The following is a 14,154-nucleotide window of genomic DNA, read 5'->3' on the forward strand; positions in this document are numbered from 1 at the left end:
TTATTTTCTATATTCTTGCCAAAGTCCTCCCATGACTTTTGTTTAGCTAGTTTTACACACTGTTTAGCTTTCTTACATTTGTCTCTGTATTCTGTAAGAGTAAAAGCTGACTTATTTGCCAGGAACTTTTGATATGCTTTCTTCTTTTCCTTCACTGCCTCTTTAACTTCCTGTGTCCACCAGGGAGTTCTGATTTTTTTATCTTTGCACACAACCTCACCACATGCCTCTCTGGCAGAATCAATCAATGTTTCCTTTAGAGTTTGCCACTGAATCTCCAAGGTTTGATTCCTGTTCTCAAACTCTTTCATTTTCTTTTCAATAATATTTCTGTATTTTAGTCTACAGTTTACATCTGAGAGCTGCTCAACTTTTATTCGCTTTAAAACTTTCTTACATGTTATTCTTTTCAATATGAAATTCAATTTTATCCTGCTCAAGACTAAATAGTGATCACTTCCAATTTCAAATCCTCTGTACACTCTGGTGTCCTGCACCAGGGAGAAAACATCACTATCAACAATAACATAGTCAATGAGACTTTTCTTATTCCTAGCCTCTTCTCTCCATGTGAATTTGTGCACATTTTTATGTTGGAACATGGTGTTAGTAATAACCAGTCCATGTCCTGAGCAGAAATCCAACAGATATTTGCCATTATTATTAGCTTTGCTCTTTTCTCCAAATTTTCCCAAAATATTTTTGTATGTCTCACAATCATTTCCTACTCTACTATTTAGATCCCCAACAAGGACCAACTTTTCCTTTTTCATTGTGTCAGTTGCTTTTTCTAAAGCCTCAAAAAATTCCTCCACTTCTACCTTAGTAGAACCTTCTGTGGGACCATAGGCACAAATAAGTCTCATTGTCCAGTTCCCCATTCTCATATTTGCCCACATTACTCTACTTGAGACTGACTGCCATTCAAGAAGATTAGCCTCGTATTTTGTGTTGAATACTATGGCTACTCCTTCTTTTCCTTGATTGTTATTGCCTGAATATAACATTTTGTATTTATTGCTCAGAAAGATCTCACCAGTTTTGGTCTTTTTTGTTTCAGTCACCCCTATTATGTCGATCTGGTACTTATCTAATTCCTCAGCTAGCTCCATTTCTTTGCCATTCAGGCTTCTTACGTTGATAGTACCGATCTTTAACTCTGGTGATGTTGAGTTGGGGTTTGTTTTCAGATTTGTTCCAGTAGCTGACTTTTCGCTGTTCGCCCTGGTTCCCTGGCAAAAACAACGGGGGCCTTGTTTAACCGGGCGACGCCCCAGCCGGCATGAAATTTTGTCATGTTGTACCATCATTTTTTATTTTGGTTTAACCAATAAGAATACAATTTGGTCGGCTAAATCCCAAATTGCCAGCCCATCCTCGTTCGTTCAGTATCAAAGTAGATACCCAACAGGGTGCACCACGAGAAGGTGAGGATTGGACATTAGGTCAGAAGCCCTGGTCGGTTCTCCGCATTCCTTTAAAGGCTATGTGGAGGTCTCCTCTCAGTTATACAGCTTTGACCCTTAAGCACCCCACCAGCAAAATATTACCAGCTAAATAAATTACATAAATATCTTAATTATTTTCTTATTTCTTTTATGCTGTGAATTAAACCACAGAAATCAAACAGTGACTTCAACCCCTATAAAATAGACAAAATGCTGCATTCTCCTGTCTTTCTCACACCTCACATATAAATTCCAAAAGATAACTAATGTTCTTCATAAATATCATTTTTGTGCCATTTCAAACCACTCATCCATTCTCCAAAGGATCAACCTCATCCTCTTGCACATCCTGAAGTGTATAAGGTTCCTTAGTGCCTGCAACTTAGCTTGTTTTGTACAGACCAGCAGATCTGTTAACATCCACCTTGAAAAATATAAGAACTGCATTCACGGTTATCATTATCGTTATCTACAGGTCAAGACTGGCAGACCATACATCTTTGCACAGGATTAAATGAAAGGCAACTGTGCTACATGGAAGCAGCAGGTCTGAGAAACTATTTTTAGAATTAGCATTAGCTATGAAATACTCCCTGTAGTACCCATCTATAAAAAAGGGAAATGTGAGAATTACACATTCTCACATTTCCCTTTTTTTTTACACATTCTCACATTCAACTGAATGTGAGAATTACAGAGTAATTTCCCTACTGAATGTTTTGGGTAAGATTTATGCAAGCATACTCGAGGATAATAAAAAAATGTGGAAATTAAACCTCAAAAAGCATGAGCTTGGTTCAGCTGTAATATGGGTTGTCAGGATCAGAATTTTACTTTAAGAGAAATAGTTGAGAAATCACAGAAGTATAACAGAATTATGTATTCAAGTTTTGTAGATATGGAAAAGACATGTGATAAGCCAAGAGACAAGCTATTCAAATCTTGATGTAAAAAGACATTGTACAAAGCAATATATAGTTTTTACCTAAAAGCTATAGCTCAGAAATTAGAATTCAAGGAGGTAGTGTTACTGGAAGATAGTTTTAAACTGATTTTAAAATTTCCAAATACCAGAAATTTTAAAACTTCTCATTACCAGAAACTTCCCTGTGGGAAGTTTTCGCTATTGAGACAACATTATGATATAAATAAAGAGTTTAATAAAAAATGAACTATAATGTGTATCATAAATTTAGTTTAATCCTTTATCCAAGTGTCAAAGTTTGCACCTGAAGTATCTTCAGCACTGAGGCAACTTGTGGTAAAGGTAGACTAAGCTCTCATCACTTGTCTTAGTATCTCCCATAATGCAAAACACATCTCCTTGCAAACATGTATAATGCTATGCATTAAGGGAAGGGCCATATCCAGACCGGTTTCGACCTATATTGAGGTCTCGTCAGTGTGAGCCAGACCCAGAGATGGTGATACTAAGGTGAGACACTTTTAGTATTGGTAACTCGTATAGGTAAATATGACTTCTCTATTATTTCCACCTTGCTTACACTTAGATAAAGGATTAAACTAAATTTATGATAGTCTAACCAAGTGGGAAAAAACTTCCAAACTATAATGTGGTCTCAATACTGAAAACTTCCCACATAACTGCTAAACCACAGAAACTTACGTTTTCATTAAGAGTGCACCCTATTGCCAATGTTTTTTCATTTTCCATAAAGATCATATTATGAAGGAAGGTAGCATTAAACTTGTTAGCAAAATTGGAGACTGCAACTTAGCTTGTTATGCAGGTGATGTTATACTCTTAAGTAAATATAAAAATTATTAATAATAAAATTAATTATTGTATTATTATTATTATTATATTATTAATATAATAATATTAATAAATTAGTTTATTAATATGATCATTAAAAGTTTTATGAAAATTCATGAATGAGCACATGAAATGCTAGTCATATCGAAAGTGGATAATGAAATAGCTGCTATTATGGATATTTTGGATATAGGCTATTATAGATATTATGGATATAGGCAGCAATGTGAAAGTGTTAGAGAATGTAGTGGAAGCAGTGAATGATAGTATGTGAAGAACAAATGAGAGTATGAAGGAAGTGAATGAGTAATGAGAAAAATATATATATGAACTTATTTTTTTTTTTAGTTCAACAAAAGTTTGTTGATCACTTAGGAAGAAAGGTTTTCCCCCACCCGGAAACTTGTGTATTCAACCTGCATACATTCAGATCAACCAGAGAACACACAGAGTTAACATAAAAATAGTCATTAGTGGGAAGTATATTGCTCAATATCTTAATTGTGAATTAAGTATGCCGTATCAGTGGTTCAAGTGACTTTCCCATATGAATCTGTAAACTTGTTGGAGGCAACACGTTATAATAATTAGCATTATCGGCCTGGTTAGCACATCTGCTCTCTAGCCAAAAGGCTGCGGGTTCGAATCCCGCCATGGGCATGGATGTTTGTGATTGTCTATGAAAATACTTCACATTCCAAACACCACTGACTACCTTTGTGAATCTTCTCTGGATCCTTTCCAACATATCCTCATCACTATGAAAACCCAATGACCAAATCTGTGCCATATGAGGCCTGATCAAGACGTTATATAATGGAATCATAACCTCTCTATTTCTGCATGTCAGGGTCCTCTGCATCATTGCCATTATCCAATGTGATATCTTCACAACTTGTACAATGTGGCCCCTAAATTTCAGGTCCTTGTCCACCATCACTCCTAGATTTCTCATCTCCTCTACTTCTGTTAAAGTTTCCACGCCAAGTGTATACTTTGCATCTCATCGTTGCTTACCAAATCTCAAAATCTTACACTTTGCAACTTTGAACAGATAGTTCCAGTTACCTGCCCAATCATACAATCTATTCAAGTCCTCTTGTAAGGCATTAACATCCGCTTGACTGTGCATTGCTCTCCCCAGTTTTGCATCATCTGCAAACAGCTGGATATCACTAGTTAAACCCAACTCAATATCATTCACATACAAATTATACAACAATGGTCCCAAAACTGACCCCTGTGGCACACCACTGGTGACCTTTCGCTTTTGAGATACTGCACCCATATACAACTTTCTGATACCTATCTGACAGCCAGTCACTGATCCAACACAGAAGTCTGTTATCCACTCCCATCTGTTTCAATTTATTTAAGAGCTTGTCATATGGCAGTCTATCAAAAGCTTTTGCAAAATCTAAGTATACCACTGTATATGCATCTCCCCTATCCAAGGTATTTGTCACTTTGTTATTGTACATAAGTAAGTTAGTGAAACATGATCTCCCCCTTAACAAACTCATGCTGACAACCACAGAGAATACTGCTGTTATCAACCCATTTCTGTATCCTACTTCTCACCAATCTCTCCAGGACCTTACCACAACTCCAGACACACAGACTGGCCTATAATTTGAAACTAGAGCCTTATCACCACTTTTATGCAATGGAACAATTTTACCCTCATTCCACTCCCTTGGAACCTGTGCTGTTGTAAAACTCATATTAAACAAATCAATGCTAATGCCAATTCCCTGGAACATTCCCTTAAGATTCATGGTGATATGTCATCAAATCCTATCGCCTTATTGACATCAAGTTTATTTGTTTTTTCAAATATCTCCTGCTCACTCACAATTAAGCCATCCTCTCCTATGTCCTCTACACTTAAGTTCCTCATGATTTCACCCTGATCAGGATGAAACACCCTGATAAATTGATCACTGAATACCTCAACAATGTCTTCTGCAGCAGTTACCATTCTACCACTTTCATCCCTTAACTTCATCTTACCATAATCATTCTTCCTTCTAGTTGCCACATATCTAAAATAATTCTCTAGGGTTTTTCTTTGTCTGATTTGCCAATTTCTGCTCATACTTTACTTTTATTTTGCTTACTAGCTTACTAACATCCCAGAGACCAGAAAACACTTTAGTGAATTGTCTATGAACTTTTTCCAGCATTTGAATTTGAAAGGAGAGAATTTGTTGAGAAACTCATGATAATGAAAAGTGAAGTGATATCAGCAATGGAACAGATGCCAAAAGGAAAAGCTCTTGGAGCTGATGGAGTGTCAGTGGAATTATTGAGAGCAGCTGGGGATGAAGTTAAACCTGACAAATTATGAAAGATGGAGGTGTGCATAAGGCCATGAAAGTTAGAATTGTCAAAGTAATGGTATTTGCACTAGTGATGTATGGATGTGAAAATGGATTATTAAGAAGAAAGACAGAAAGCAAATTGATTCATGTGTTGAGGAGACTATTAAGAAGGTTTTAGGGAGTATAAAGACAAAATGCTCCTTGGAGGTGATTATTACGAAATAGAAGTTGATGTTGGACATATTATGCTAGCCGATGAATCATTAGAAAAGGCAGTCATGTTGGGGAAGATTGAGGGAATGAGAAGAAGAGGAAGACTGCAAAAAAGTTGGATGGACCCCATAAAAAATTTACCAACTTGAACTTACAAATGCTGAAAGAAAAGACAAGAGACTGAGTGGGTTGGAGAGTCTTTCTTCACGAATCACAAAAGTTGAAAACGACTGGTTAGCACATAACAAACGCTATCAGGTTTTATGCTGTCATTCATGCTAGTATGTTGGAAAATATAAAGTAGGAACATATAGGAGGAGGAGTTGAAGTACTTTTGGCATAACTCCCACACAGAAAGTGTCCAGACTCCAATCCAGTGTGTCCTTGACAGTGCTCCTTTACCAGCTGCTATACGTGAATTCTCTCCAGGCACAACCTGGCAGAGTAAGCAGCAGGATTATTTGTCAGCTGACTGGAAAGCTTCCCTAAGTGTTACTTACCAATAGGTATAAGTAACACTTATTTACTATCTCGTGACTGACCTGCAAAAACTGCTATATTGCTGTATTCTCAAATTGAGGAAGCATTTGCTTTCTAATTCAGTAATTATAGTGTAGAGAGCATGTCATCTACCACCTAGAAGTCTAGTCAACATTTCCTCCAACTAGGAAAGGTATGCTTTTTTAGGTGGCAGTTCTCACCTCCCCAGAGCACTGTTTGTAGAAACAGACCATATATCAGAAAGGTGTGGGTTGAATTGGCTGGGAAGGGTTATATACTGCATGTCACCAGTCTATTAATGACCTGAGTATTTAATTTGTCTAACAGGATGTTGTCATAGGAATGTAGAGGACAATAATTACAAAAGGTTTTAGTCAGATTTGGTGATAAAACCTTTTACAGGATTCAGTTGTGAATGTGATACTGGCTTTAAAAGGTGACCAAAGGGGGGAGAGTGATGGTAATCACTTAAATATCATAGTATGAGAATTAAGACCCTCTGACACAGGCAGTACACAACTGCATACTGAGATAATAAATAATATAGAAGTGAAATGGATGCAACAGCAAAATTAGGCAAAGAGTATTAGAAAAGAAATTATTATGAAGGGTATAAAATAATAGGTAAGTAATGATCAGAGTAACTATATTTTATATAATTATATAATTTTATACTCCTCAGATGCATGAGTAATATAAAAATGCAGATTAGAAAAGTGGTGAGCATCATAAAGGAATCATTTTAAAAAAAGCACAAATATGATTAGAGAGAGAGAGAGAGAGTGACTAAATCATACTAATGCAAGTCCAGAACTTCTGCTATGTGAAAAGCAAGAGATAAAATAATTAAAGAAGATTGAAATCGGTGGATGGTGATTATAGCAAAGTGAGCATGGCAGAGAATGTAGTTTAATTTTTTTAATGAGCACTTCATTATTGTGTGTCTTACTGGCATAAATGATGATATACAACACCTAGAAGGAAGTAAATGTTACAGGAACTTTTGGGAGTGGAGAGAGTATTAGTTGTTTGCTGATGATGATGCAAAGCAAGAGTTATCATCCTTCATCCTGTTGAAAGATTTAAGTACATTTTTGGAATGCAAAGGTGTATTCCATTTGTGGAATTCTGCTCCAGGAGGTAAATGAGATTTCAGATCAGAATGATGACGAAGGCACATTACATTATTGCAATGAGAAGCCAAGTACAGATAAAGTTCGTTTTGATTGTTTGGAATTACATCTAAAGCAACTGAAGCTACTGTATTATGTCTGTTAATTTCATGTGTTCTCTGGCTAGTTTGTCTCTTTTGAAGAAAGAAAAACTCTAGTTTTTTGGATGAATGAGATAAAGAGGTGGTTATACTACTGTGCAAAAAGTGATTAAACTACACATAGCCATTTGTGCACAGTCCAGCTTGCTATTGTAATGAGGGACTTCTTGGAAATGGGCCTGAAATGATGACTCAAGTAATATCAGGACTCTGAAATATTATTGAGAAATTCTGAAGAATGTAAATTGCACAGGTTTGTATACAGGTAGAAAAGAGGTGATACAATAGGGATGATTAAGTTGGTGAGGAGATTTTATAGGATTAATATAGAGAAGACGTTTGTACAGAGTGAAGGGAAGAATGAGAGGCCACTCCTGAAACTTGTAAAAGCATGGTAAAGAAAGGAATGAGAAGTAAATTTAATTCACCACTTACCATGTAAATTTTTTACATGGTAAGTGGTGAACTGCATTTCCAGAATGCATTGTAAATGCTTGAATATGAATGAATTTAAGGTTCATTAATGTATTCATTGGTTGGGTGAAACTTACTTCCATGGAGTCAATAGACTCCATGGATTTGTTAATAATAATAATAATAATAATAATACATTAAGAATGTGTTGTCTAGTGAAGAATAGAAAGATGATACTATGTGTTCTGAGATCAGTTAGAAGAGGCAAAGTTCTTCATTAGTAGAAAAACTGAGGAAAGGCTATGACATCATTATGACATTTTTATTCATGTTGACTTCACAATCATACCAGTCCAAAGCCTATGATAATTATTCCATCAATTCCTCAGACAAATATGAGACTTTTACCTCATGTTATTTATTATATTTTTTTTACTTTTTAGGAGATTTTAAGAGATGAAATCTACTGCCAAGTCATGAAGCAGCTCACAGAAAATAAGAACAGGTATGTGTCAAAATATCCCTTCTAACTATATTTTGCTTAAACACATTTATTTATTAGGTCACTCTGCTCTTCACATCTTCACCTCCCATCTTCTCTCCATAACTTTCATTTCCATTGTATTCCTAAAAGGATTGTATTCCTAAAAGGTCATTCGCTTTCTTTCACAAGGTATACTTCAGCCTTTTTCATCATATTATCATTCCCTTTTTTTCCTTACCTATTTTCTGCTGTATTAACTGTTTCTATTATAATTAGAATAAAGAGTAATTATTAATAAGATTTAAATATTTTTTCATTCATCGTTGTCTGGTAGCATCCTCTAGCAAGAGGGTTGCAGCAGATGAGCAGCTCTTCTCTCTGTCTGTCGCTTCCATCATTCTTAAACCAGTCCATTCCACGATGTCATTAAACCACTCTCTAGTTGGTCTTCCACGTCTTCTCTTCCCCTCAACTTTCCCTTGTAATGTAGTTCTTGTCAGGTGTTCCGAAGAACCTCTCAGAAGATGTCCTGCAAATCTGGTCTTTCTTTGCATAATATTCTTTAGCAGTGTTCTTTCCATCCCAACTCGTCTTAAAACTTCTTGATTTGATATTCTTTCTGTATAGCTAATCTTTTCCATCTTTCTATAACACCACATTTCCAATGCATTAATTCTTTCCATATCTCTCTTTCTGAGTGTCCATGACTCACTTCCATAACTTGCAATACTCCAAACTGTTGCTTTAACTATTCCAATTCTAACGCCTATTTTAGTGTTCTTGTTTATTAAAATTCTCTTCATTTCCATAAATGCCGATTTAGCTTTGCCTTTTCTATTTCTAATGTCCAACTCTGAAGTTCCTTTCGCTGAGATCCAGCTAGCTACCTAAATATTGAAATCTTTCCACTTCTTCTAAAATCTTTCCTCCATATCTTATTTTTGCATTATTTCCTATTTTTATACCTGTTATCATTATCTTGGTCTTTTTTGTGTTAATTCTTAGTCCATACTCTTTACAAGAGTTTTCAATTCTTTGAATAATTTGTTGTAACCCATTTTTACTTTCTGCCATCACCACTACATCATCCGCATATCTTAAGTTATTAATGATTCTTCTGTTTATTTTTATTCCTTCTTCTACATCCTCAAGTGCCTCTCTAAACATTTGTTCACTATAAAAGTTAAACAATAATGGTGATAACTTGCATTTTTGTCTGATTCCTCTCTCCACCGGGAATTCTCCTGTTTCCTCTCCATTTACACATACTGACGCTATTTGTGATCAATATAATCTCTTTAAAATTTCCAAGTCATAAGAGTCAATATCAGTATTTTCCAGAATGTCAAAAAGCCTTTCATGTTTCACTGTATCAAATGCCTTTTCAAAATCTAGAAATCCCCAAAACAACTTTCCACCATGGTTTAGTGTTTTCTCCCCAATTCTTAGACAAGTTATAGCCTCTCTAGTTCCTCTGTTGGTTCTGAATCCAAACTGTTCTTCCTCATTCATTTCTTTTTCTATTTTATTCCTAATTCTCTCTAAAATTATTTGCACCAGAATTTTTGCTGTGTGAGTTATAAGACTTATCATTCTAAAATTGTTACAGTCTAAAACTCCCGTCCTTTTTGGAATGGGGATAAAAATTGATCTTCTAAACTCCTCTGGTAATTCTTGTCCTTCATAAATTCCGTTAATAATTTGCCATAACACTTCTATATCTTTTTCACCTATATTCCTTATAAGTTCTATCTGTATACCATCTATTCCAGACGATTTTCCTTCTTTCATCTTTTGAATTGCTAGATTCAATTCCTCCCTCATGATGCACAGTCTCTGCCCACTATGTTCTTTACTTTGATTTCTCCTCTTTCCCTGTCTTCATAAAGTTTGCTTACATATTCTTCCCATCTCTGTAATATCTTCTCTTTTTCTATCAGAATTTCACCTCTTTCATTTTTGATTGCTCCAGTCATTCATTTTTTCATTCACATTGAGTTTTTTTTTTTTAAATTGATCCTGTGCATGAAACATAGAAGAATCTCTAGCACATCGGTGCTATGTATGTGTGTGGTACAGGTGAGGATTGAGAAAGAATTTGCTGATTTTTTGAAGAGTTGGAGGTTGTAGCTGTTGAGAAACACTCCATGAGGAAAGTTGTTCCAGAGAATACAAGTAGATGAAATAAAAGAGGAAGATTAGAAGTGAGCTCGTATGTTTTCACTTTTACTGAAAAGGAATGTTGATTAGCTACTACTCTTGTTTTAATAGGTCCAGAAAGTGGAGAAGTGATAGTTGCCAGTTTAACATGGATACTACTTCTATGGAGTAGTGTCCATGCAAGTACTTGGAAATACTTTCATGGACACTACTTGATCGAAGCACTCACTTCTCAGAAATGCTGAAATTTTCAGGGAAGTTTTAAGCGCACTACATGAAACATGTGAACAGTATTCTAAGGATAGGTGGATTTGAGATTTGTATAGAGTTGGTAGCTGAATAGATAAAAAGTAGTGTCTTGAAAAAATGCCTAGTTTTTAGAAGTTGAGGAAGCTATTGACATGATATGTTTATGCCAGAAGAGGCTGGAGATAAATGTCAATCCAAGGAGAGAGAGATTTGATCCTGGCTGATGATTTGTGTATTAATGAGAGTAGGGATAAGTAAGCTGAAATCTCTTTTATGAGAGAAAAGGTAAAACTGCATTTTGGTTGCATTGAAGGTGACCAGATTATCCTCTCCCCATTGAAGGATGGTATGGAGATCTTTGTTTATGGTGCTGGTTGTTGCTAATGATCTTGAAGCTTGGGATGTTTGAGCACTTCGTGGTTTGTCAAATGAGAGGGATGTGTGGTGCTGTGGATATGATTTGTGGTGATTGAGAGTAGGTCATTTATGTATAGCAGAGGGTAAATGATCGAACAGCCCTGAATCACTCCTGCGTTGGTGATGTAGCTCTTCAAGCTACATCACCAGATCAATACAGGATTTAAATCTGAAGACAAATTATTCTTAAATATTGTGAGCAATAATTATTTTTTTATTAAATATCACATTTCAAAATTTTCAGAAGATTATTTTTTAATTCTGTATATAGTGTTACTCTAAGAACTGTTTATATTTCATGTAGGCTAAGTGAAGACAGAGGATGGGAATTAATGTGGTTAGCAACAGGTCTTTTTGCTCCTAGCCAGACCTTATTAAAGGAGCTGACACTATTTTTGCGAACTCGTAGACATCCAATTGCCATGGACTCTTTGCAACGGCTTCAGAAAACTTTAAGGTTAGTATAAATAACAGAAATATTCACTGAAAACAGTTCAAAACACTTTTAATTACTATAAACTTTAGTTATTTATCCATTTCTTCTTCCTCTGATATTGATACACAAATATAAAATCTCATAGAAATAGATTTGGTTAGTATTATTTTAATTTACTGCCTTGTTGATTATGCAAAGGATTATGATATGGTGTTGCTATACACATATTATTAATATAGGTTCTCCATAGAGTTGTGAAACTTATTACAGGAGATCCAGTTAAGGTGCCACTTTAATCTAATTCACTATCTGCATTCATTTTTTTCAGGCAATGCATTTCATACACACACACACACACACACACACACACACACACTACTTGCTTGCTTCTCCCTTGAACAACTTCAAGGAATGCCACTTGTTTTCTTTGAAGAATCTCTCTAACATCTATTCGTGAAATACATGCTGGCTGGGGAGATCCTTCTCAACCACTTAAATGGCATAATCATATCATTTATGCATTTTCCCATCTACTAAACTATGCAGACTACATGCCTTCAATCTGTTTTCATATCCAACAGTACAGAGTCCTAATGTCTTTTTTGTTACTAACTTTTGAATCTTCACCCTCTTAATTTCCTCCTTTTCCTTCAAATCTCAGTGAGCAGAGTAGTCCATATGTGTGTGGCCCGCTTGAAACTTTGTACAATGAAATGAGAACATGGTTATCTCTATTGGTCAATATCCTTTACACCTACTGCAAAAATATTCTAGTTAACTTCATCAATTTTGCAATGTGTCCTCTGATCAGCTCTCTTTACTCTGTCTACTATAACTTTAAGTTTCTTAAAGTGATATGGTATGGATCCCATGTTTAAAACTTGGGCATTGACACTCTTTAACTATAAACTGTAGTTAAAGAGTGTCAATGACACTCAACTCTACAGTAAACTGTAGTTAAAGAGTCTCATCCCTCAATCATTTTTATCACCTTTCCAGCCTACTCAAGGCCTCCTGAAGAGCCCTACATCTAGAAAAATCTATGAAAAGGAACATGTCAAGGAGAAAAAATGGACACAAAAATCAGAACTGGCATTTCACATTACTAAAGACAAATGCAGTGGAAACTCGCAAAAATGCCATACATAGAATTCAACAATTATGTGTATAGATTTAAAGTGAGTGAAAACATATGATGTTCAACTCAATGTAATATAAACCAAGGTCTCATCTTAAATCAGCTATGTGCAGCATATATAAAAGACCTGCTTATTAATGATTTAGGCTGTGAGAGAAGTCATTAGCACACTATAATAATGAGTCACGTGTCTGACATCTCATTAATATATTCTACATCTTATGCAAGTTTAATGGAATAATGACAGTTCTTAATTTAGGAATCTCTCTATACTTTTTTTTCTATTTGTTTTTTTGCTCTGAAGAAGCACATAAAATGTTGTATGAAAGTAATTAAAGAAGTAATTTTTTGCTAAAAAAAAGTTGTATGTCCGTTTGCAGGCACAAAAACATGGATATATCAAGCTATGGAAGCCTTAACTTGTTAAAAGAATTAGCTGTTTTTTGAATACATTGCAATCATTTAGAAATATAGAGCCCTCTACAATGTTCACTTGTGTAAATAAATAGCAAGATCAGGATAGTCATACTTATTATTATTATTTTTTTTTTTTTCCACACACAAGAGGTACAAGAACCTATAGCATCTCAGTGCCATGTGTGAGGTGCAGATAAGGGTTGAGAAAGAAGAAACCTATTGACATTCTTCTTACAGAGCTGTAGGTTGAACATCTTGAGGAAGGCTGTTCCAAAGGACAACAGAATTAGATGGAATAATGAGGAAGAGGAGAAGCAGGGTTGATGAGTTTGCAGTTATACTGAAAAGGTATGTCGGACAGTGGTTGTGCTTGTTTTAATAGGCCTAACAGAAAGTGGAGGAATTGATGTTTGCTAATTCACTGGAGCAGTGACCATGGAAGTACCTGTAGAAGAGATACACACAGCTGAAACATTGCTTCTGTGAGATAGAGGTTGAAGTGAGCCTGTGATGGAAGGGTCATCTAATAGTCAAATTGCTCTCCTCTGGACAACATCAATAATTTTTAAGAAGGTTTTAGGGGCATAATACCAAATGTGTGAACAGTATTCTAAGAACGAGTGGATTTGGGATTTATATAAGATTAGTAGCTGAGTGAGTTGAAAATAGCTTCTTGAGTGGAAAAGAATGTCTAATTTTTTAGAACTGAGGAAGCTATTGATATTATGTGTTTGTACCAAGAGAAGTTGGAAGTAAATGTCAGTCCAAGAAGAGATAATTTATCCTGTCTGGTAATGTGCGCATTACTGAGGATGAGGGAAGGTAAACTGAGATCCCTTTTGTGAGAGAAAAGGCAGGACTGCATTTTGACAGCATTGAAGGTAACTAGGTTATCCTTGTCTC

General features: G+C 35.5%; 1 protein-coding gene across 2 annotated transcripts in view; it reads left to right on the forward strand.

Annotated features, from left to right (window-relative positions):
• Window positions 1–14,154, forward strand: part of ck (unconventional myosin-VIIa ck) — a 526,896-nt gene that overhangs the window by 410,424 nt on the left and 102,318 nt on the right. For both annotated transcript variants that reach the window (XM_090413984.1, XM_090413985.1), the window contains exons 36-37: window positions 8,394–8,455; window positions 11,565–11,717. In XM_090413984.1, coding sequence (XP_090270110.1) covers window positions 8,394–8,455; window positions 11,565–11,717 — 215 coding nt within the window. The remainder of the gene's footprint in view (window positions 1–8,393; window positions 8,456–11,564; window positions 11,718–14,154) is intronic.

The sequence above is a fragment of the Typopeltis vanoorti genome, chromosome 24 (genome assembly GCF_054136105.1).
Source record: "Typopeltis vanoorti isolate ZY-2024b chromosome 24, IOZ_Tvanoo_1.0, whole genome shotgun sequence".
In the NCBI taxonomy this organism is placed as follows: domain Eukaryota; kingdom Metazoa; phylum Arthropoda; class Arachnida; order Uropygi; family Thelyphonidae; genus Typopeltis; species Typopeltis vanoorti.